General features: G+C 42.3%; 1 protein-coding gene across 1 annotated transcript in view; it reads left to right on the plus strand.

Moving 5' to 3' along the window:
• DCAF12 (DDB1 and CUL4 associated factor 12) overlaps positions 1–24143 on the plus strand; it is a 37352-nt gene extending 13209 nt beyond the window's left edge. The window contains exons 3-9 of the mRNA XM_061163804.1: positions 8870–9076; positions 10130–10190; positions 17012–17205; positions 18148–18213; positions 19452–19614; positions 21364–21542; positions 22060–24143. Of these exons, the coding sequence (XP_061019787.1) occupies positions 8870–9076; positions 10130–10190; positions 17012–17205; positions 18148–18213; positions 19452–19614; positions 21364–21542; positions 22060–22218 (1029 nt within the window). The 3' untranslated portion in view covers positions 22219–24143. The remainder of the gene's footprint in view (positions 1–8869; positions 9077–10129; positions 10191–17011; positions 17206–18147; positions 18214–19451; positions 19615–21363; positions 21543–22059) is intronic.
• The last annotated feature ends 1318 nt before the right edge of the window (positions 24144–25461 follow it).

Below are 25461 nucleotides of genomic sequence, written 5' to 3' on the forward strand. Positions count from 1 at the left end.
ATTTGGCTGATGCTGGGCAGAAACAAGAGAAAGTAGTTCGAGTCACTGGCGGTTTGGTTGATGAGACTAACTGAATCTCCTTTGGATAACATTTTTTCTTTTTCCTAGACTCATGTCTAGTCTTTAATATTGAATGATCCTGTTAATCACCTTTCTCACTTGGAGAATTGAGTCACATGCTTCGCAGCAAGGCCCCAGTGAATTTATGGCCTGTTCCGGCAGCTCTGGAGACTTGGAAGATGGGGAAACCCAGGTCACTGAGAGTGAAGGTTTGCTAACTTCTTGAGGAAAGTTAATAAGACAGTCTAGTTACTTCATTTGGTTCCTGTTTTCCTTGGACTTTTCCTTCAGTTTTCCTTTGCAAGTCCATATTCTAAATTGATGTGTATTTGATTTCTTTCTGATTGCTTAGGCCTTTGTTTCATAAGTACCACCCAGGAGCTATCTGTATCATAGTCACTTGAGGTATGTGTTTAAAATGCAAGTTTCCTGGTCCCCACTCTAGTACTGATTCAGGATTTTTCCTTCACTGAAAGCTAGAAATTGGAATTTTAAACAAACTTACAGGCAATTTTTATATGAATCATTGGCTTAGGCTTGATGCTATATATAGCAGTAATGTGTGTGTGTGTATATATATATATATATATATACATATGGGGGTTTTTTTTTGTCATCTTTTTAAATCTAGACCATTTGTTTGAATCTTCCTTGTATTTTCTAAACCACACTCAGGGCACAGATGGGACATCATGTTTAATGGATCTGAAGAATTTTCTTGTAGGCATCTTGGTTAATATCTGTTTAGTAGGACTTGCTTGGTCCAGTGGTTGAGAATCCACTGGCCAACGCGGAGGACGTGGGTTCTATCCCTGGTCTAGAAAGATCCCACATGCCACGGGGCAACTGAGCCCATGCGCCATGACTACTGAGCCTGAGAGCCTCAGCAAAGAGAAGCCTCAGCTGTGAGAAGTCCGTTTGCTGCAGTCCAGGCACGGCAATGAAGAGCAGCCACCACCTGCTGCAACGAGACAAACCCCGCTTGCAGCAACAAAGACCCAGCGCAGCCAAAAAAAAATCTGTTCAGCAACCAGTTGGATGTAATCAGATCTTATTTCCGCACTGTGAGGAAGCCTTTGATAAATAATTATTTTCTTTATATGCCTGTTACTTGTCTCAACAGACAAAGCAAGAAATTCTTTTAAATTTTTATATTTTGACCTCACCATGAAGCTTGACCAGGGATTGAACCTGTACCCACTGCATTGAAAGTGCAAAGTTTTTTTAGGTCAAATCTTAACTTAGGTCATTAGTTTCCAATTTCTTAGTCTCTTTACTAGAAGAGTTAGACTAAACTTTAGTCAGAAGTATAAGGTTCAGTTATTCTGTATTGTGTATTTGGATTCAGAGATTCATGGGTTGAATCTAGGCTCCATTTCTTACATTATTTATTTATTTGGCTGCACCATGTCTTAGCTGTGGCAGTCAGGATCTTTGATCTTCCTTCCGGGATTTCAGTTGCAGCATGTGGGATCTAGTTCTCTGACCAGGGATCAAACTTGGGCCCCCTGAATTGGGAGCATGGATACTTAGCCACTGGACCACAAGGGAAGTCCTGGGCTCCATTTCTTATTAGCTTTGTACCCTTGAACAAATATCTTCTAAACCTTTCTTTCACCTTTAAAATAAATGGAGCAAGTAGTATCTGCCTACCAGAGTCATGAAGAAAATTAGATAAGATTTTGGTTAGCATAGTGCCTAGATTAGTAAATTGTCAATGTAATTGCTTAGTAAATTGTTGATGTAATTAATGGCAGTGGTGGAGGAGGAAGTGGTAGCAGTAGTTTGATGGTTCTCGTCTTTAGGTGTATTTCTGGCCAGATTCCGGTACTCCAAAGATAAGAAGTTGGCATTTTTCTACCCTGTGAATGACCTGTTTTCTTTTTTTTTTTTTTTTGACCTGTTTTCTGTATGTCAGTCTTATCCCAAATAGCTTAAGCATTTAAAAACTACTCATGTAGATATTATTTATATGAGAAAATATAATTAGGAAATTATTTTTAGGAAATTATATTTAATTTCATCATGAAAAGGATTCAGATAAAAGATGTTTTCTGTATACAAATTAAAGTGTTACCTAGTTCTGATAAGAATGCAATGGAATAGATAATATATGTATAATGCCACTAAAACCCTTTTTTGAAAGTAATTTAACATTATGTTTCAAAGACCTGGGATATATTATTTATTGAATGAAGAGCCTAAAATATTGTGCCCTTTGACCTAATCATTTTTTAACAATAATTATTGGAAGCTATTTTTATCAAAATGCTAATAATAGAATACTTAAGTAATTTATGGTAAATCAAATCTGTGTGATATTATGAAGACATTGACATAATTGTGAAGACTGTAATAACATGCAGAGCTTTTTTTTTTTTTTTTTTCATGCAGAGCTTTTGATACGTTAAATGTAATGAGGTACGGAATTCTCTCTCTGCTGATTATAGCTATGCACCATTATACATGCATGTGGTTAAGGACTGAATAGGCATTTGACAAATGAAAAACAGAAAATAGACTTGACAAGAGATACGATTCTGAACAATCTTCCCTGCATTTTTTTATTTCCAGTATTGTAGATAAAGTATTGTCAGCAAACTCTATAATTTAAAAAAAAAATTTGTTACCTTCAGCTAGATGAATCTTGTATTTTCTTATCCTAAAGCAGTGGAGAAGGTGGCCTTGCCCAGTTTCATTCATTGCTTGTCTTGTTTGCTGACAAAGATGGAGCAGTTATGTAATATACCTCCTCTCTGGGGAAAGGGTGTAAAGAAGGAACTTGGAAATAAGGTGGTGTAGGATATATGGCAAAAGGAGTTTCCCCTCCCCGTCACACAAGTATTTTGAGCTCCAGATAACACCTGGAGAGGGGTCTTGCCTTTCAGTAGGCAGTACATAACCATATTACTATTAAGTCTTTGTGCTATAATGCTCAGGAAATAAGAATGAGGGGAAAGGATTATATTATTATTTTAATACTGTTATTATTAAAAGCTTATGATCTCTCATTATACCAGATAATTAGTTAGTGTATAATGACAATCTGCTCTTTAGTAGTTTGCAGTTTAGAGATAAGGCTTCCTGTTAATTCTGGGTAAAATAGCTTATGCCTTAAGATGCTCTAGGGAACATACTCTGAGGGTATCTTGTTTTCTTCTGAATAATCCGTACACTAAGTATTAGTATCCTTCAATACTATAGAATTTATTTTTCATTATTCATGGCAGGAAATGAAGATTTGTGTAAAATGAGGTTAGTTGGTCAAGTCTTTTGCTTAACCTTCTATCTTTATTTTTTTTAAATTAATTAAGGTGATTTGTTTATGTATTTTTTGGCTATGCTGGCTCTTCCTTGCTGCTTGCAGGCTTTCTCTAGTTTTGGAGAGCCGGGGCTCCTCTCTGTGGTGGTGCAGTAACTTCAGTAGTTTTAGCACGTGGCCTGGCTCCCGGGCTCTAGAGCGTAGGCTTTACCACTGTGGTGCTCGGGCTTAGTTGCCCCGGGGCCTGTGGGATCTTCCTGGACCAGGGATCAGACCCACATCCCTTGTATTGGCTGGTGGGTTATTAACCACCAGAAAAGAAGTCCTCCTTTTCTTTTAAAATAATGCATGTCATATGTGTTTTTTGAGGGAAAAAATTAACATTCTAGGACTTAGGTCTTTAAAAGGGTATTCATGTAATAACATAGCATGATTTCCATGTAAGTAGCATTATTACTCGTCTCAACAGACAAAGCAAGAAATTTTTTTATATTTTGACCTCACCATGAAGCTTGACCAGGGATTAATGCCATTAAAATAGCATTGTTTCCATGTTAATAAGTGTCCTCTACTCCATCGTTCTTAAAGGCTGTATCATAATCCACTGAGTGGTTATTCCCAACCACCTGTGGTGTTTCACTAGTTTAAAAGTCACTGTGACTTGGGACTTCCTTGGTGGTCCAGTGGTTAAGACGCCATGCTTCCATTGCAGGGGGCATGAGTTTGATCCCTGATGGGTGAATTAAGATCCCGCATGCCACAGTGCAGTTTAAAAAAAGTTTTTTTTAAAATAAATAAGTAAATAGAATTCATTGTAATTAAAGCTGTTCACTTGTCATTATTTCCTTAGTGTAACTGCAGCATTTACACATTTTTAATCTTTGATGCGTATTGGCTAACTGTTTTGCTGTGTTTCTTAGTCTTGGCTCTCTCCTTTGCCCCTCCACATCTCTGTTGGGGACAGAGAATGTATTCCTCTGCTAGGTTTCAGTCCTTTTCCCTTTCCCAAACTCAAGCTGCCCTCTGGCCTTTAATTATCTGACTCTGTATAGTTCATCCTGATATCTGTGCCTCCTGTGTGGATTTACTTTTCCTTTCTCCACTAGCTTCTGCCTAACACACCTTGAGTTTTAGAGACTATGAATCTCCCCTCCCCCCATTTTATTAAGCCATCCTGGCTTTCTGTATAGGCACAGTTACACGTGTCTTTATGCAGATACATGCAGGCTGAGGTGTCCTCACTAGTCTTAGAATCTTCCTGATTCTAAGCCTTTGCTTTTTTTTTTTCCCTCTGCCCTGACTTATAAGCTGCAGGGAGCCATTAAGCCTCATGCTGCTGGTTGCTGGCAGGGATCCCAGTAGGTGAGTGGGGAGCAGTCCCATTCTGGGAGATGTTACAGGAGCTGTCTGAAGCCTTGGCCCCTTGTCACACAGCTTGGGGAGACAGTGTGTGGCACCCCATCCGCGTCTCTTAAATTTCCTTTGAAAAAGCAAGGGGGCTCCCTCCTTTACATGCTGCTTTGTCGTTCCTTGGTGAGGGTAAGGTTGTGGGTAAGCTCTTGGTTTCCTCTACAGAGCCAGCCATTTGCATCTCCCTTGTATGAAATTTTGTTCATCTATTCTGTCTTAAAACCTGCGAAATGAAACAAAACATTAGAATCGACTGTCTCTGAACTAGTACTTTTAAGGCACCTATTCTGTGCTGAGCCCTGTGCTAGATACTTCATATTTTATTAAATCTCTTAGCAGCCCTACTAGATAAATAATTTTATTTAAGTTTTCTAGATAAGAAGCAAGATTCAGAAAGGTTGAATGACTGATCAAGTTCACATAGCTGCTAAGTAAACATTCTTAAACCTAGACCTCTCCCAAGTCCAAAACTGGAGAGGTTGGACTTAAGACTTTCTTGGACGTGAATAAATAAAGCCTTTTCTCTTTTCCTTTTCTGGGAGGCAGAAATGGAGCCTTGTTTATTAAGACATAGGGTTGTTTCTTATCAAATGCGTTGTCCTTAGTGTACAGAGCAGATTGTCTCTACACCAGTGCTTCTCAGACACTTCCGTGTGCTTGGAGATCTTGAGAAGCTCCAGATTCTGCTTTAGTAGGTCTAGGGTGAGGCCTGAGACCCTTGGTCTCCTGCAGGCTTCCAGACGTCCCTTTGACTGGCACAGCCCTAGATCAGTGGCCTTTAAACCTGAGCAGTCAGTAGATTCACCTGGAGACGCTTGACAGATACTCAGTTCTACTGGCCCAAAACTCAGAACTTTCTAGTTGAAGGAGTTTTATGGTAGCTATGGGAATTGTTTTTGTTTTGTAGTTTTTTTTAAAAAGAAAGTTTCCCAGGTTATTGTGATAAGCAGTTTGAGAATCACTGGTCTGGAAGCTGACATATTACGTGTACGGTGTCCCATACAACACAAAGGTGTGAGTGGGCAGTAAATTGTGCTGTATTAAACATTTGAGGGGCTGTGTTGGTGAGGTTAGGGCTTCCCTGATGGCTCAGATGGTAAAGAATCTGCCTGCAACGGAGGAGACCCAGGTTCAACCCCTGGGTCAGGAAGATCCCCTGGAGAAGGGAATAGCTACTCACTCCAGTATCCTTGCCTTGGAGAATTCATGGACAGAAACCTGGCAGGCTATTAGAAAATAGTAAGAAACCCAATCATATTCCTTGGAAGAGCTAGCTCACAAACCCCAAGAACAGAAAGTATTCATGGATCTCAGAAGGAAACAGCTAGGAATTGGAAAGCCACTAGGAGCCAGGGGTGTCCATGCTTCCTAAATTCACTGTTTCCTTTTCTCTGGGAATGGCTTCGGTAGAAAATGGGCACCAGTTTGGTTTAGCGCCACCAGCCAGTTCCATACTGCTGAGAATTTGAATGACCTAGTCTAGTCTAGGCTCTGAGCTGGTTCTCCCTGAGGCGGGAGGCCACCCCAGAACAGCACTGTGACCTGGACATCTGGGCTTACATCAGATGAGCTCAGCTACAGGGCGCCACTCTGAACGCAGGGACGCAGGGGTCCCCCAGCATCTTTAAGCAGGCCCCGGGTAAGGTGGTCACTCTTAAGAGCTTACTGTGTAGCTCTGTGTTGTTGGGGCAGGAGAGCAGAGCCAGGTAAGATAAAGCCCCTGCTCTTGGAACTGAGAGGGTGTTATCAGCTTAATGGAGAAGAGAGATGAGTGGATATTTTAAAACTGTGATAAGATCTAAGTATTGTGAGTAGAGGGCTATCTTGGGAGCCTACAGGAGAGGAACTTATTCAGCCTGGACATTAAGAAATACTAGGAGAGGACATGTCTGAACTGAATCATGAAACGTAAGGACATAATGGCCAGGTAAAGAGAAGATTAGGTGAAAGCATTTCTGGCATTGGAACAGCCTAACCATGAAGTAAAATCACTGTATATTTTGTGTGAGTAATAATTTATAAGCAGTTCTTCCTTTTTTTTTTTTTTTAAATAAAAAGTTTTATTGGAGAAAAATAGAACCACCACGTACACAGGGAAAAGAGCACAAAAATTCAACTGATACAGAACTGAAAGTCACAACAACCCAATGTTGTTTGCAATTACTTTTCAATTTCTTAAATGGCTTCCCTCAATTTTTTAAATAGCCTTGCCAATTTTCAGCTGAAATAGAATCAAGTTTTCAAAAAATTAAGAGCCTCAGCGAAGGGACCAGCTTTTAAGATAACAAAGGTGACACCAAGAGTCTCCTAATAGGACCAATTCTACCGAAAAATTTCTGAAGCACATAACTACTGAATCTGGTAGAACAGTAGCTCAGAGACCATCAGGGATTAGTTAGAACACTGACTCAGACGGTCCAGTATTAAGCAGTTCTTTCTATAGTATAACGTCCATGGAAGGATGTGAAGCTGGAGAGATAGATAGGGTCCACGTTGAGGAGAATCTTGATGCCATGCTGAAGGGCTTGAATTTAGGGGAAAGTGAAAGTGAAGTCGCTCAGTTATGTCCGATTCTTTGTGACCCCATGGACTGAAGCCTACCAGTCTCCTCCGTCCATGGGATTTTCCAGGCAAGAGTGGGTTACCATTTCCTGCTCCAGGGGATCTTCCTGACCCAGGGATCGAACCCAGGTCTCCTGCATTGTAAGCAGACGCTTTACTGTCTAAGCCACCAGGGAAGTCGAATTTAGGGGAAGGGGAACTATTAGATATTTTTTAATGGACATGGGAGGATTTCCATTCTTTAGGAAGATGAATGATGATAGTGTGGAGTATAGGTTTGTTGATGGCCTTGCCTGAAGGCAAGTCATGTAGAGGAGAGAGGATGAAGAAGAAGGAGCCAACTGTAAGAATATTTAGGAGGAAGTTAGGAATCTAGGGTGAATCCCAGGCTTGAGTGATCAGGAAGATTATGGTGGCATCAGTTGAAATTAGCAGTTCAGGGAGGAAGATAATTTGTTTTAGACACATTGAGTTTGAAAATGCCTGTCAGACACATTGGTGATGGCACCAGTTAGGTGGAGGCTCGGCCTTAAGTAGTTGTCAGGGTTTACAGGTTTGGGAGTGGTTCCCCTCCCTCTTCCTTTCTTTTTAAAATCCGCCCCACCCCCAGTCTCTGCTTGACCCTCTTATTCTAGCTACTCTTCCTTTTCTGTTTCTCTTTTAAATTTAAGACTTACCTACTTCCTCCTTTCATAAATCGTCCTATGCAAGCAGTAGGTTGTTTATACAAAGATTTGACATGTTTTGGCTTCACTCTGAGATTTGCTGATAGAATTTTAAGTGAACCTCCTAGACTATAAGGTATATGAGGACAGAGATCATTCCTAGTATTAGGTTTCTCACACCTAGAACAGTTCTTGGCATTGAATTGGTGCTGACTCAGTGAGCAAATAAAGGAATGAATCACTGAATCACATAAAGAGTTTAATAATAGACTCCATTGGGGATGCCCTTTCTCTAAGACTGATCTTTTCTATCAAGCATTTCTCTGAGTTGAATTTTGGAGAATGAAAGAGGGTTGGTTTGTTACGGAAGTGGATAAGAGCATTTCAGGCAGAAGGAGCAGCATAAGCAGAGACATGGAGGCACGGAACAGATAAGCAGTTGAGACGCAAATCTCTCTTACTCTCTCATATCTCAGGTCACTCTAGCAAACCTGGTATGGTTTATACTTATGTCTAATAGTGGTTGTGATGTGTTTTGTTTATAATTTTCTACACATGTGTTGATAAGAATTAGTGATACATGATACGGTTGCACTGGTAGAAAACCTTTCATCAGGTTCATTAGGTCCAAAGTCTAATACAGGTCTTCTTTGAAGCCATCTTTGAATGTCAGGCAGAATTTACTTCTTCCTCTTCTGTGTTTATATAACATATTATATAGCATATTATACCTATCTCTGTTATGTTTTCTTATTTACATGTTTCATTTGACTAGAGTAGCCCTGACTTTGCAGTTAGTAGACATTAATTAAATGTTTGATGGATAACTGAGTGAATGAATGGATATTTATACGCAAGGTCAGCCACACTGAAGAGAAACTTCACCTTCTTTATCTCTTTTCTCTTGTAGCTGTTTGTAGTGGATGTCCAGACAAGCCAGATCACCAAGATTCCCATTCTGAAGGACCGGGAGCCCGGCGGTGTGACTCAGCAGGGCTGCGGTATCCATGCTATCGAGCTGAATCCCTCTAGGACACTGTTAGCCACTGGAGGAGACAACCCTAATAGTCTGGCCATCTACCGGCTGCCTACACTAGATCCTGTGTGTGTGGGAGATGTAAGTCTTTAAGCAGAGCCCAGCAGGTAACATGGACCTTCCTCCCGTAAGCCCTTCAGGAAGGAACAGTTTGCTTACTGCTGACTTGGCGGCTGGGGTAGGGGTGAGGAGTTGTAATGGTGAGATGTGGGTATGGAGATGTCAGAGTGGGTACTGCGCTCCCCACAGAGAGCTTCAGATGCTGACAGAAGGGATGTTTGATACAGGTGTGAGCAGCACACCTCAGATGCCAGCAGCAGTGGGTTGGTGTTTGAGTCCACAGTGTTTACACCTTTCCTACTGCCCATGGTCAGAAGAGTTTATTAAATTATTCGTTCAGCAACTAATTTTTGACCCTTCTGTGGCCAGGCATTGTTTTAGACTCTGGGGATGTAGCAGTGAATAAAAGAGACAAAGCCTCCCTGTCCTCCTGAAGCCTGTGCTCAAGTGAAGGGAGGCGTATAAACCAATAGAAATGTACCAGCAGTAAGTCAGAGTGGGAAGTGCCGTGGAGAAGAGGAAAGGCAGGCTAAAGGGAGAGAGTGTGGTGGAGGATGCTATTGCAGAGGGTAGTCAGGGAAGGCCTCTTTGATAAGAGTAACACTTGAGCAGGGAGGCTTAAAGGAAATGTGGGTACAAGCCATGCTGATGTCTGAGGAAGAGAGTTCAGAAGAGGGAAGAGCATAGAGGTCGGTTCTAGCTGTTGGCCCGGGAAGCACAGGGGAGCGTGCCAGGATGAAGTTGGAGGGATGAGAGGTGGATGATGGTGTGTAGGAGCCACAGTAAGACATCAAGAGACAGAGTGCTGGAGCAGTGTGTCCACCGGCCGTGCTTATAGCCCGTAGGCAAGCCAGCTTCATTTCAGCTTGGAGCTTCTCAAGACACAGTTAAAGATTGTAGGATCATGCCATCTGGGTTGTGATCACCAGAGATCAAAATTGTAATTTTTACAAGATGTTTTCGTTCAGACTTTTAAGCTTTTCAGGGGTGTACATTGTAATCCTCATTTCGCTCATTTCTTTTTTCCTTCCCCCCTCTCCCCCACCTCCCACACCTGTCACTCCCTCCGTGAAGGACGGACACAAGGACTGGATCTTTTCCATTGCGTGGATCAGTGACACTATGGCCGTGTCTGGTAAATTGCCCTTTTGTGAGGAATTCTGGTGTGGCAGGGAAGGAGGGAGGCTAGAAGTTAAAAAAGGGGTCATAGTGTAACTGGAAATAGCCCAATAACCAACCATCAGCCAGGGGCCAGAAAACGTTATTTCTAGTATTGTCTCTTTCTCTGACTTAGCATGTGACCTTGGATAAGTCTTGTCCCTTGTATATTCCTAATCTGGAAAGTACTGGAAGTACTGGCACATTTATTATTCATACTCTGCCTTTTTTTAAAGAGCCTGTGTGATGGCCGCTTAGCTTCAACATTTTGTTGGGATTTGCTGAGACAATAGTTCGGAGAGTGGTTTTGGAAAAGTTGTGCTCTGGAAAATATTTGGAGCAATTATTATTTTCTGTACAACTATATAGTGTTGATAAAGCTGAACAGGATTGGGGAAGTTCCCCTCCCAATGGTAGAACAGTCAGGAAAAATACATGGAAATGAGTGAAGAGATACTCAAATGCTTTCTGAATACCCACAGCAGCCTAGAACGTAGGCCCAGAGTGTCAGCCAGCTTTTCTGGGTACCTGGCTTCCCAGGTGGCACAGCCAGTGCAGCAGACACAGGAGATGAGGGTCAGGAAGATCCCCTGGAGGAGGAAATTGCAACCACTCCGGTATCCTTGCCTGGATAATTCCATAGACAGAGGAGTCTCAGGAGCTACGGTCGATGGGTTTGCAGAGAGTCAGACCTAACTGAGCGATGGACCATGCCTGCATATATATGTAAAATATAATCGTCCATTCCAGATTCCCAAATTTTAAAAAATCACAGGAGTTGCTAAATTAAGTACTTGATATGTTATTTCATAGAATCATCATAACAATCCTAGAAGGTTTACATTGTCAGCCTCATTTCACAATTGAGAAGATTTAGATTCTGAAAAGCTATAATTTGCCAGAGGCTACAGAGACAGTGAGAGATGGAGTCAGGATCTGAAGCCAGCTCTCAGTTCAAAGCCCATGCTTAGAACTGCTACAAAGAAAGCTAAGGGAACATAAATGTTTCTTTCTTCGGGTTTTTTGCAAGGCAATAGAAAACAGCAAGGAAGGAAGGAGAAGTCTAATGGACAAACATAGTCACAGTTCAGAAATTTTCAGTAGCGGTTCAGAAGCTTTTGGATTCCCTGTCATTTGTCTTCCCAAGAAATGAGAGCTCCTGGAGGGCAAAGACTGAATCGTGTCCCCTCTATAGGGACTATGTGTATGACAGTAAGCTGAACTAAATGGGGTTGTTGGGAGCCAGGACATGACTTTTTTGGAGAGCTTTCCTTCTCTTTTTTAATATATCCTGGGAGTGTTCTGTGTTTTCAGGCTGATAGCTTCCAAGGCTACATTTTGTGAACAGTAAGCAGGTTTTAAGAATACTGGCTCTGAAATAGGAACAGACTCACAAATATAGAATACAAACATATGGTTACCAAAGCGGAGAGGGAGGGAGTCGGGACAGATTAAGGGTATGGGATTAACTGATACAAACTACTGTATATAAAATGAAAAAGCAACAAGGATATACTGTATAGCAGACAGTATTATGCTCAGTATCTTATAATAACCTATAATGGAATATCATCTGCAAAAATACTGAGTCATTATGTTATCTACCTGAAATTAGTATTATAAATCAGTTATATTTCAGTTTAAAAAGAAGAAAGAATATTGACTCTGAGAGAACTATACTCTGAAAACTGTACAACATTTATGAAGGAAATTGAAGATGTTGTAAAGGAAAGGAAAGATATATCCTATGGTCTTGGATTAGAGGAATTAATGCTGTTAAAATATCTGTATTTCCCTAAGCAATCTACAGATATAATGCAATCCTTATCAGAATACCCATGACATTTTTTCATCAAACTAGAGCAGTCCTAAAATGTATATGGAACCACAAAAGACCCCGAATTGCTAGAGCAATTTTTTTAAAAATTTTGTTTGTTTACGTGCTTTTGGCTGCTTTGGGTCTTCGTTGCCGTACACAGGCTTTTTCTAGTTGCAGAGAGTGGGGGCTACTCTTCGTTGCAGTGTGCAGGCTTCCCATTGTGGTGGCTTTTCTTGTTGTGGAGCATGGTCTCTAAGCACTTGGGCTCAGTAGTTCTGGCTCTTGGGCTCTAGAGGACAGCCTCAGTAGTTGTAGCACATGGGTGTAGTTGCTCCATGGCATGTAAAATCTTCCTGGACCAGGGACCAATGCGGGTGGATTCTCGTCCACTACCACCAGGGCAGTCCTGCCAGAGCAGTCGTGAGATAAAAAAGAACAAAGCTAGAGATAGCATGCCCCCTGACTTCAGACTAAACTACAAAGCTGTGGTCATTGAAATAGCATGGTGCTGGCACAAAAAGACACTCAGAGATCAATGGGACAGAACAAAGAAGTTAGCTCGTCAGTAAATCTGTGGCAAAGCACATACAATGGAGAAAAACCAGTCTTCTCAATGAGAAGTGCTGGGAAAACTGGACAGCTATATGTAAAAGAAGGAAATTATTGATAGCACATTTTCTCACACCAATATACTAAACTAAACTCAAAGTGGATTAAAGACATAAATGTAAGACTGGAAACCATGAAACTGCTAGAAAACATAGAACACTCTTTAAAAAATATAAATCATAGCAGCGTCTTATTTGATCTCCTGAGGCAAAGGAAACAGCCAAAAAAGACCACCTATGGAATGGGAGAAAATGTTTGCAAATGATATGACCAATAAGGATTAATATCTAAAACATATAAACAGCTCATACAACTCTATAAAAAAAATTAACAGCCCAGTTAAAAATTGGTCAGGGAACATCCCTGGTGGTGCAGTGGGTAAGAATCCACCTGCCAATGTAGGGGATACAGGTTCAGTCCCTGGTCGGGGAACTAGGATCCCAGAGGCTGAGGAGCAACTAAGCCTGTGTGCTCCGGAGCCCCACAGCTGGAGGATCCCTGCACTACAACGAACAGTGCCACATGAGGCAGTGAGAATCCCATGTGCCACAACCGAGACCCAAAGCAGCCAAAGTAGCATTTAATAAAATAGGTAGCCGTAGAATTCCCTGGCAGTCCAGTGGTTAGGACTCTGCGCTTTCACTGCCAAGGGCGCAAGTTCAGGTCCTGGGCAGGGAACTAAAATCCCACAAGCCACGTGGCACCTCCAAAAAGCTAAAACAGGTAATGACAAGGACCTGTTATTTAGCACAGGGAACTCTGCTCAATATATTGTAATAACCTAAATGGGAAAAGACTTTGAAAAAGAACAGATATGTATATATGTAACTGAATCACTTTGCTGTACAGTTGAAAGTAACACAATACTGTTAATCAACTATATTCCAATGTAAAGTAAAAATTTAAAAAAACAAGATGTGGTAATATACACAATGGACTATTACTCAGCTATTAAAAAAGAATGAAATTCTGCCATTTTCAACACCATGGATGGACCTGGAGGGTATCATGCTTAGTGAAATAAGTCAGTGAAAGACAAAAACTTATCACTGGAATGTGGAATCCAAAAATAAAATGAATGTATAAAAACAAACAGTTTCACAGAAAAAGAGAATAAACTAGTGGCTACCAGTGGGGAGAGAGCTGGGGCAAGATAGAAGTGTGGAATTGAGTACAAACTACTGTGTATAAAATAAGCAACAGGGATATATTGTGCAGTACAAGGAAATATGGCTATTATTTTATAATGACCTTAAATGGAGTATAATCTATAAAAATATTGAATCACTGCTGTGTACCTGAAACAAATATAATATTGTAAATCAACTAATACTGTAGTAAAAAATTAAAATCTAGGGACTTCCCTGGTGGTCCAGTGGTTAAGACTTCCAATGCAGGGGGCACTGGTTTAATCCATAATTAGGGAAGAGCCCATATGCTTCATGGAGTGGCCAAAAAAAAAAAAAAAAAAGATTAAAATCTAAATCTAAAATTTAATCTAAAATTAAAATCTAAAAATCTATCTTTAATCTAAAAGATAAAATCTAAATCTCAATAGAAATCTCATCTTCTATTGAGACTTTAATTATGATAATATAGAACATACCTTCCTTATAAACTGTAGAATAATAAAACCTCTACATACACAACAAAAACCCATCAATGTTCCTAATATATAATTTTGCCATCTAAATTGAGAAAATACAGCTTTGTAGAAATAATAATCTTCAAATGCTGTGTTCTCCAAATTGTTGCATATTGAAAGTAGCTTGTGTTTCAGTTTCCTGATCATCCAAATAAGTTGATACTCTTCCCTACCCTAATGATGGAGATGCCCTGTGACATGCTGATGACATATCGTAGGATACACAACACCACATACAATTATGGAAGCTAAAGAGTAAAATCACAGTATACATCTTAAAACCATAATATGTGCGGAGACAATAAGAAACCTAATTTGGAGGAGTGATATATAAAGATTGAGAAACTGCCTCAAAATTTTGCAGTAATAAGCAGCTCAGTTGCAAATATCAATAGCTCCAACATTCGGCTGTGCAGGAGGGCAGGGGGAAGATTTTTCTGGGGGAACTGCCCTGGCAGTTCAGTGGTTGAGACTCCACATTTCAGCTGCAGGGGGCCTGGGTTTGATCCTTAGCTGGCATCCTAAGATCCCATAATCTGCACAGTGCAGTCAAAAAAAAAAAGCTGTTGAATTTTCAGTTACGCTTCATTTACATCCAAATCAGCAATTTCATACTCTGAGAGGTCACATCAGCAAGAAAGTCCAGATAGTTTTAAGTCAATGTAGATGTCTTGTTTCATTGGGTATAAACAAGGTTCTGTTATTTACCAAAAAAGAATGTTTGATGTACCATTAACATTAAAATAGGTTTTGCTGCATTAAAAAAAAGAATAGTGGCTCTGATAATAAAAGACCTGAATTTGAATCCTGGTCATACCGCTTATTAGCATAGAGGACAAGTTATTTAAGCCTTTTTAAGACTTGGGTTTAAACATGGATTATGATTATACATACTTTAAAGGGTCATTGGGAAGATCAAATGATACAGTGGTTAGTGGCTGCCATAGTGAAAATGCTCAATACTTGTTAACCAGTGTTAATGTTCACATTTGATGAACATCAACCCCTTGATGATGAACATTTCCCTCAGATTCAGGGTATTCAAACTCATCATCTCCCTCCCAGGACCACACCTCTCCCTACCATTGACATATTGATAAATGCTCCTACCTTCTACCTAGGCACACAGCAAGGGAACTAAGACTGTTCAGTCTCCATCGATTACCAAGCCCTGTTGATATGATTTTCTAAAATATCTCTTATACCCATCAATTTATTTTCTGTCTTCTCTGGGTGCTCATCATTTTGAATTACCCCAACGTCCTTCTGTGTTTTCTCTCCGATTCTAGTCTTATCTCCTCTAATCTAATCTTCATGTTGCTGCCAGATTAGTTCTTTAAATAAATTTTTCCTTACTGCAAAAAGTAACATATGTTTGTTATAAGAATTTTAAAAATTCAAACAAAAAAGGAAAGCATTACCCACACAATCTCTGCCTAGAGATAGCCACTGTTGACATTTTTAAATACATCTTGCTAGTTTTTTTTTTTTCAGTACCTATTCCAGTTGTTAAAATGGAATCATTACTAGGTTAAAATAGGATCATTTAGAAGGATAGATAGATGTATGTTACACCACGTATAAGAAAACGATGATGGTAGACTCTAGATGTAAGTATATAATTCATTGTAAAATTCTTTCAACATTTCAACATGCCTGACATTTTTCATAATAAAGCTTGTGGTGTTTTATTTTTTGAACTTGCATTATCACTCTTAAGTAGTTCTCTAGATGTGCCCTTCTCTCGGTGGCCTTTTCTGTATTTCACACACATTGAACCCTCTGTTTTGAACCTCTGTCTACAGACTTTATGGTGCAAATTGCATAATATTTCTCCCATGTTAGACAGTTTTTACTGTGAGGTATTCAGGAGATTTAAAGTGTGGGAGGGGCACCTTCTGGTCTGAATGGAATGTTGGCAAATATTGATACTGAAAGGAATTTGAAAATTTTTTTTAATGGTTCTTGATATACTGTTTTATATCTATCCAATAGACCCATTTTAAGTGCTTCATTATTGTTTCCTAAGGGAAACAATTTATGTTATTAAACACTCATCTTATGTAGAACAGTCATTCTTAATTCAGGGGTTGTGGTCCGTTTAAGGGGCCTAGGAACCTCCCTGAAGTTGAGTGTGCAATGTAGATCTTTGGTGTATTTTTCTAGAGAAAGAAGTCTTTAGCATTCTTAAGTCTGAAGAAGGGGTACTGTGACTCCAGAAATGTTAAGCACCACTGATCTAGAGTGGAGATCACCTGTGCATTCATGCCCCAGTAAGCTGAGCATTTGGCTTGGAACATTATTGAGCTTTGTCAAATGTATTATGTTCTCTTTTGAAAAGTCTCACCAACCACATTACACTTAAAGGTTACATTTTGGGACTTCCTTGGCAGTGCAGTGGTTAAGACTCTGTGCTTCCAATGCACGGGGTGCAGACTCGATTCCTGGTTGGGGAACTAAGATCCCACAGGTTGTGGGACAGGCATGGTCAAAAATATACATATATGTGCCTATATATTAACTCCTACACTTGAGTTGAATCATCCTCCCAGTGTAGCTGTTAAAATGCATATTGCTGTTCGTTTTGGTCTGGGCCACTGGCCAGACTTGCACACATGTGAACATGGTGCTCGGAGAACTAGGCTAAGAAAGTCCTTTTGGCTTCCGTGGGAGTGTCTCGTGGCGAGCTGGTATGTCTGATGCCCGTGGTCTCCTCTCCCGGCAGGCTCGCGCGATGGTTCTATGGGACTCTGGGAGGTGACCGAGGACGTGCTGACCAAAAGCGACGCAAGGCGCAATGTGTCACAAGTCCCTGTGTATTCTCACATCACTCACAAGGCCTTAAAGGACATCCCCAAGGAGGACACAAACCCTGACAACTGCAAGGTCCGGGCCCTGGCCTTCAACAACAGGAACAAGGTAGGAGCTTGCCAGAGGCCCCTGAAGCCTATTCCCCCTGCTTCAGCTCCTTGGCTTATGTCTTGGAAGATGCACTTCCCTTCTCTTTTCCCAAGTCAGAGCTTACTGCATAATTCGGTTCTGAGCTCAAGCAGCATCTCTTAAAGACTGAGGGATGCTCAGTAACAATCTCTCTCTGAGAAAGATCATAACTAAAATTATGAAACCTACCCCTTGCAGTGAGTATTCTCTGCATGGTTCATGTCTGTTAACCTCTCAGAGTTTCCCCAGGGCCATTCTGACCTGTCTCTCATCTGCACGTGACCTTGCAGGTGCTCTATTTTGGGTATGATTTTCCTACATGCAGTCACTTTCTTCTCTCTTGTATTCAGTTCCTTTTCATTCTTCACAGCCTCTTCTCAATGCTTCCATCAAGTCTAATCATCTGAGTCAGATCTCCTGAAACTGAACTATTAAGTACACTGCTGGTTTGAAGACCCAGACCCATAAGAGAAGAAAGGCTTTTCCCACAATTTGAGGGCTAGTTCCCTTAGCCTCCCATCTCTCATCCATATTTAGGGGTTAGGGGTAGATGGATCTCCTACCTTAGACCCTCTACTTATAGCAGCTCTCACACTGAGACTTATAAAACTGGCTTTCATGTGTGTGCTCTGTTCTAACTGTCAAACAGGATGTGACGTGTATGATTGTATGCTACTGGCTTTTTGAACCTTGGGTGTCTCCGTTCAAGCCTGGACTAGCTTCTTGGGTTCTCTCAAGAAGCAGCCTTGCTTTACTATGCTGTCCAGCTGCATTTCATAGGGTGAGATGAGGGGCTGATAATCCCTGGCACCATCGCGGGATCCAAGTGAGGAATGGAGGGCCCCATCCTGCAGGTATTCTCCTGCTTACTGTTGTATGTGAGTTGCTGTGCGTATGACCTGTTTTTCATTGCTTTTGCAGGAATTGGGAGCAGTATCGCTGGATGGCTACTTTCATCTCTGGAAGGCTGAAAATACCCTATCTAAGGTGTGAAGAACATGACTTAGTAATTTCACCTTAAAGTTATAATACTGTAATCTTGTGAATTATTCATTCTTATCTAAAACATGAATTCTTGAAGTGTCTGGACATGTGATCACATGGTACATGAACTTCTGAGCCTAGCCTGCCTCTTTTGAAAATCTTTTAAGGAAGTCAGTGGGGTGATGCTTTCACATTGTTCCCATTGCAAGGGCTTGCTGAGAGACTCCTTAACTCGCAGTCTTCCATTCCACAATGCATTTCAGTATTTGCTTATGGATTGTGGACTATTTGCAACATTGTCAGGGCAGGCAAACCTAAATGTTAGGAATCGTTGACAAAAATCTATTAAGAGAAGTCTTCTCCAAAATAATCATGTTAAGGTATGGGTGTTGGTTGCTTAGTCATGTCCCAACTCTTTGCAACCCCGTGGGCTATAGCCTGCCAGGCTTCTCTGTCCATGGAATTCTCCAGACAAGAACACTGGAGTGGGTTGCCATTTCTTTCTCCAATGCAAGGTATGAGTTTACAATATTTGCAAGCAGCTTTTGCCTAAAGCTAAACGTACCCGTGAATCCTTTGCTCTGTTCTTGTCCCAGAGGCCTTTGAGACTTATTCCTTCTTTGATGGAATCTCTTTCAAGAGGAAGCAGAGCTCCAGGAATTACTGATTCCTTCATGTCACAGGAGCGTTGTGCTCCACCACCCTTGCTGGGTGCCTCAGCTGCAGTGGGCTCTGAAGATTGGCTAAATGATAAGGATCCAGGGTCAGCGCTGATTGGGCTGCCTGGGGTTGAGCAGAGCCACGAGTATGCTCTCTGTAGTGTAAGCTGCCACACAGTGGGCGATTTAGGCTGCAGGTCGCCAGAAACAAGGTCCCCTAGCTGAAGCTTGGTGAGAAGGTTGGGCTCTTCCTGGCAGAGAAAGCAGATGGGCCCTTGGCTTTAGTGCCCTGGAGTTATCCCTGGAAACAGCCTGTTGTGTTTGGCCTTTCTCTCTGCTGCTTATGATTTAGTTCCAGCTTGACCTTTTCCCCTAACCAGTCCTCTTCAGTACCTAGATCTTGTTTACTATCACCACCTTTGTTTCTCTGACATACCTGGGGATGGAGCAGTGTGTCTTTTGATCTCTGACTTTGCGTGTCTTGTGGGTGAGGACAGCCCACAGGGGCGGGCAGCAGAGGACAGCGCCCTTCCGTATACGCTCTGGTATTACCACGGTGACCTTTCTCCTCTCTGTTTTCAGCTCCTCTCCACCAAACTGCCATATTGCCGTGAAAATGTGTGCCTGGCCTATGGAAATGAATGGTCAGTCTATGCAGTGGGCTCCCAAGCTCACGTCTCTTTCTTGGATCCGCGGCAGCCATCATACAACGTCAAGTCTGTCTGCTCCAGGGAGCGAGGCAGCGGTAAGAGCCCTGTGTGCCCCTCAGGCTTACAGCTGCATCGCCATTGGTTTTTGCCCTTCTGTTTCTATACTGGTTTCCAGACAAGTACAGTGATCTTTATGAAGGTGTTTGGTGACACAGAGGGGAGCTGGAATGCCTGCGTGGCAGCCGAGCTTCAAACACTTTAGACAAATGTGTGGTCACAGAAGCCTTTGATGGAAACCAATCGTCAGGATATTGGTGGTTTCCGTGCTCCCTCACATCACCCTGCTCTCTTTCCTGTGTTAGTTTCTTTGTTGGAGCTCTGCCTGAACTAGGAAATTGATTTTATGCTAAGGGATGATGCAGTAGACTGAGGGGGATTTTGCAGAGGGCGGTGAGGAAACTTCTGAGGGTGATAATGTTATTTTGGTTGTGGTGATGGTGTCGTGGATATATACATATATTAAAACTTCACATTGTGTACTTTGACTATTTGCAGTGCATTGTATATTGATTGTATGTCAATAAAGAAGATATTTAGTTCTGGCCACTGGATGAACTAGACTTCAAAACCCCACCACCACTAGTCTTTAATAGCATATTCTCTCAGAGGGCACCCTCATTCTTTATTGAGGAATAAAAAGGCATGTTTGTACTGTACTTAAAGATTTCAGAATACTTTTGTCAGCCGTCTCATTTCATCTTAACAAGAACCCTGTGGGAGGCAGTTTATACCCCATTTTATAGAGGAGGAGACTAGGACCCGTATCGGTTAAATAACTTGCCCAACATCATCACACCGGTTGGTGGGGGAACAGCCCAGGGACCAGAATCCAGAGGATCCAATTTAACAAAGTGTGTTTTCTTCTTATCTCTCCTTAGTCCCCCTTCTCCTGCAAAAACGTGGCTGCCATTAAAAGACACTGCATGGATTACACTTTAGCTTCTCTCTTTCAAGTAGTATTTATTTTCATGCAAATGTTGCAGATATGGCCTTTGTTTTCGGCTTGTTTGTTTTCAGTTATCTTTGAAATACTTACATTTCAGAACTGAGAGTAACTGTGTGTAAGTAAGGGAAAGAGTAAATCGCCTTAGCAGGAATGATGTCTGCAGTGAAGAGATTTTGGTTACTGTTACAGAAGTGGCATTCAAACCTAGTAAGGAGATACTGATTTCACAAATACTAATGAGACCTCTTCAAATCGCATGCTCTTATTTAATCCACAGATGCAGCAGATGTGTTTTCCCTGTGACCCAAAGGGATTAGGTGACTTGTCTTAAATTCACAAGTCAGAGACTGCACCTTTAAGTCTTGAGTTCTAGGCTATTTGCCACTCTCCTAACACAGTTAATACCAGATAAAGACGTCTTGCCGTGCCATGGTAGTGGTTTTAGGTCAAATACAAGAAAGTCCTTGTTAATGTAATGCTTTATAAATATGCACATTACCCTCAGCTTCAGTGCAGGTTAGAAACATAGAATGGAGACGAGCTCAGAGTGATGATGGATGACTTCAGAGTGAGCCAAGGGGAGGCAAGAAGGTTCAGGGCAGACTTGTGGTCCTAGGCCACAAGCATCTCAGGCATCATCAGGCGCCTCTCTGAGGCTTATGGGAAGGTTCCTGTTAGTGTGCGGGTGGCCAGTGTGGCATCACGGTGCTCTGGCTTGTGCATGAGCTAGGTCTGCCACAGGAAAGGTGCTGTGGGATGTCGGGGTGGCGTGTGAACTCAGTGCCAGAGAAATTCAGGCTCACAGATCCGATCGCCCTTTTCCTTTTCTTTCTCTCAGGGATCCGGTCGGTGAGCTTCTACGAGCACATCATCACTGTGGGCACAGGGCAGGGCTCCCTGCTGTTCTATGATATCCGAGCTCAGAGGTTCCTGGAAGAGAAGCTCTCAGCTTGTTACGGGTCCAAGCCCAAACTCGCAGGAGAGAACCTGAAACTAACAACTGGCAAAGGCTGGCTGGTGAGTTAAGCCCAGGCCTCACATGGCTACCGGCCAGTGACAGAAACGGAGTCCTTACACTCCCACCCCTGCTAAGACGTCATAGTGTTTCACTAGTAAGAGGCAGGTCAAGGTGATTTTTGTTTCTGTGTCTGCACATGCATGGGAAAACTGAGGCCCAAAAGACAAACTAGTTGACCTAGGATAACCCGCAGATGATAACAGCCAGAAGGAGAAGGAACCCCCCCCTACCCCCCCCCCCCGCCCAAGACTGCCAGTGAATTATTAAAGCACTGGTTCCAGCAGTCCTGAGAAGACCTTAGGCTTGCATAGCACTTTTTCATCCTACTTGGCTCCTCCCTAACGTCATTTGGAAAAATGGGGCCCCAAGTCCATGAGCACCAGTCTCCTGGGATCCAGTGATAGATAACAGGACCTTCTCCTCTCAAGGGGCCCAGAAAGCATCCTTGTCCCTTCTTTCGCCTTTTCTGCCCTTCTGGCAAGTGCTAACAGAGTCTCTTTTTTTTTTTTCCCATAGAATCATGATGAAACCTGGAGGAATTACTTTTCAGACATTGATTTCTTCCCCAATGCTGTTTACACCCACTGCTACGACTCGTCCGGAACGAAACTCTTTGTGGCAGGAGGTCCCCTTCCTTCAGGGCTCCATGGAAACTATGCTGGGCTCTGGAGTTAATGACAACCAACTCTCTCCCCAAATGCAGAGATTTACACTAACTTCCATCTTCAGTTTCCATTTCTTCTTTTGATTTTTTTCCAATTGTGTGAGACCCTCATATTTTAGTGGGAACACCAGAGTTTGCCTATGCTTTAGGCACTTGACAGGAAGAACCTCTGTACAGAAATTTAAAGGACTTTTTGTTTTTTTGTTTCGTTTTTTCTTTTTTTGGTAAGCAGACTTTAACTTTCCTATCTTTTTTCTTTCTGGCTTCTCAACCAGACATTGTTAATTCCTGTTTGTATTTTTTCTTTAAGTGACACACACTCTCCCCTCTCTGGGTTCCTTAGGTTGACATAGTCATCCTCACCCTTACTTCACTCTTGAGAGGTAGGGCTCCTTTATAATTATACAGTTGCTGTCCTAGACTTTCTGTGAAAGTTTGGGGGCTGTGTGTGTGGTGTATGTGTGTGAGAGAGAACTTGTGTGCCTGTAAGTACCGTGTGTCATTGAAGTTACCTGGAGTGAGGATTACTGTAATTAAAATATTTATAAAAGAAACAACTTTATTCACAGAGTCTAGCTTTGGGACTGGTCTTTATCTTGTTTTGTAAAGTCTGACACTGATTATAGAAAGTAAAAATAGAAAGGAAAACAAACCACCAGTAGGAAACCCTTTGAATTCGATTGAAAGCTTCCTGGGCCTCTGACGCCAGGACTGCAAAGTAACCCATCTCCCACCTGCCCCTCCCCTTCTGTGTGACCCCCGGGGAGGACATTTCTGTGTATGTGTCACTTCCACTTCAGTTTCCCATCTGGTCCAATCCGCGGCCACTCCCCCCAAAACAGCAGAGTCTCAGTTCAAAATGCGGCTCTGGCAGTTGCAGAAGGCCTAGTGGGACTTGGTAAAAAGAATTTCCATTCCAACCTCCCTCTCCCTCCTCTCAGACAAGACCTGATATGGTTCCTCAGGGACCTGGAATGGGAGACCTCAGGTCTGCTAAAATTCACATGCTTCGGTCCCTTTGGCTTTGAGGAGAAACTTCTTTGCCTTTCTTCTAATCTCCCCAGCGGGTTTTGCGTTTGTTTTTTTAAAACAGGTTCAGTTCAGGAGGGTGGGGATGAGCAGGGGCTTTATCTGTGTGTAGTGAGTGCCTCGTGTGTGGAATGTGTGTTTTCTGAAGACAGTGGAGCCACTCTTGGCTCAGCCCTGGGATGGCGACGGGGTGGCCTATAGCCAGCAGCCTTGTGCATGTAAAAGCAGCGATGTGATCAGTGATTTGTTTCGCCCGTGAACTGTGTAGTCTGAGGTTTTTGAACTTGCAGGCAACTGACTGACCAGTTACTCCTTGCTTTTTTATGCATCATATTGCAGATAAGAGCTGTTCCCACCCCCACATTCCTCCACCACTCTAAGCACATACTCTGTTTCTGGTAGCAGCCCATTCTGGGGGAAAGAAGTCATATTCCTGCACTCGCGTCCAAGTCGCTTTCCTAGTTGTCCCCCCTGCTCTGGGTATAACTGAAGAGATTGAAAAAAAAAAGTATCTTCTCTTTGGTGATGGCGGGCTAATGGGGAGGGGAGACAGCAAGTCCACCCTGTATAGTGTTGGCAAGGCATACACCACAGGTTCTAGAATTCTCATCTTCTAACCTAGAGACATAGGTGCTATAAACAGTGAATTAAGCAAAATGCTGGATGCTACAGATCTTTTAATTGTCTTAATTTTTTTCTATTATTAAACTACAAGCTGTAGATTTCTTAGTTCTCACAGAACTCATTTTAAACCTACTTGTATGAAAAAATAATTTTAGGATGTTTTGTACTGTTGCCAGACCCTCTTCTGTGATGGGTAATGCGTTTGATTGTTTGAGGTTTTGTTTTTCAAAATGTAGCACTTGACTTTTTGCCAAGTAAAAATAAATAAATATTCCAGTGCGAAGTGGTTTGAGTATGTGTAGCCAAGAGGCAGCAGGAAAAAGGTCCCCAGTGACTGGTTGGAAGGCCAGTTTGGGATTCTCGGATTGCTTGAAGCAGAACACAGGAGTTCCCTCAAGGGTAAAGGTGGGTCAAGGGCAAACACACAGACACTAATACCTGCTTCCTCTTGGTCCCCAACCCTGGCCCAGGAGCAGTTGCTCCGGAGTCCAGTTGAGAGTAGGCATGCCTGGAGGAAGTGGTGTGGTGCTTGGAGAAAAGCAGAGACTGACGGAGGGAGCATGCTAGTCCTTGCTCTGAGTGACTGGATGAGCAGAGTGACCAGCTCCTCTTACATAAACTGGGGGTGGTGATGGGCCCCATCTGCTTCAGTGGGGGGGACTGAGAATGACTGAAAGTGCCCCAGGAACAGGCTTTCATTTTGTCAAAGTTGGAACCGTAGATCCTAACTGTAAGAGGAGAAACCAGTGTCTTTAGTAAGTGATGTTCTTCCCAGTGGGCTGTCGCGCTGAGAAAGGTGGACTGCTGAACCCTACCACACTCCTCACAGTCATCTCTGGAGGACCCATCAGGACTGGGCCTCAGAGTCAAGCAAGCTGGATACAGCTGCTGTTAGAAACTGCTTGAGAAGATGATTCATACAAGCAACTACCTATTGATATATGATCAAAGGCTGCAAACAGGAAAGGGGAAGCGAAAGAGTTGAAGCGGTGGAAAGGGCTTCCCAGAGGAGAAGAGTTAAAGCATTTGGAAAGGGACTGAAATTAGCCTTTCCCAGAATGAGATGTTTCAGAATCCCCAATCCATGGAACAGTAATGGGCATTTGCAAAATGTCCCATGTTCAGATTACTTGGGGGAAATGTAGATGAAAACAAAGACATGTTTCTTCACAACCTGAGGTTTGGGGTTACCATGGGACTCGTGCATGAGACATGCTCAGAAAAAGGTGACGGAGTGTGAGGAGGGCCTGGCCTAGACCTCTGGCCTCCGTGGAATCTTGGCCCTGCTCCCACTTTCCAGCCAGACTTTGAAGCAAACTATGTATCACAGAAGGGCTTTGTGGGCTTACTTGGTCCCTCCCCTTCCTGCCAGCAGGCCTTAACTCCCAGGCCATGAAAGAAAGTCCTTGTTCTCAGGCACATGCCTCATTTGAAATGGTCTACTGGCTCCTCCTATCATACTTTGGGTCCTTTTGCAGACGGCTTTGGAATCTCATTTATGCTCCAGGTCCCCCCATTCCTGCCACTCCGAAAGTGGATTAGTATTAATCTGGTCCATCAAGATAACAATGTTAAATTTATTAGTGTTCCTAATAAAGCTA

The sequence above is a fragment of the Dama dama genome, chromosome 16, assembly GCF_033118175.1.
Source record: "Dama dama isolate Ldn47 chromosome 16, ASM3311817v1, whole genome shotgun sequence".
NCBI lineage: Eukaryota > Metazoa > Chordata > Mammalia > Artiodactyla > Cervidae > Dama > Dama dama.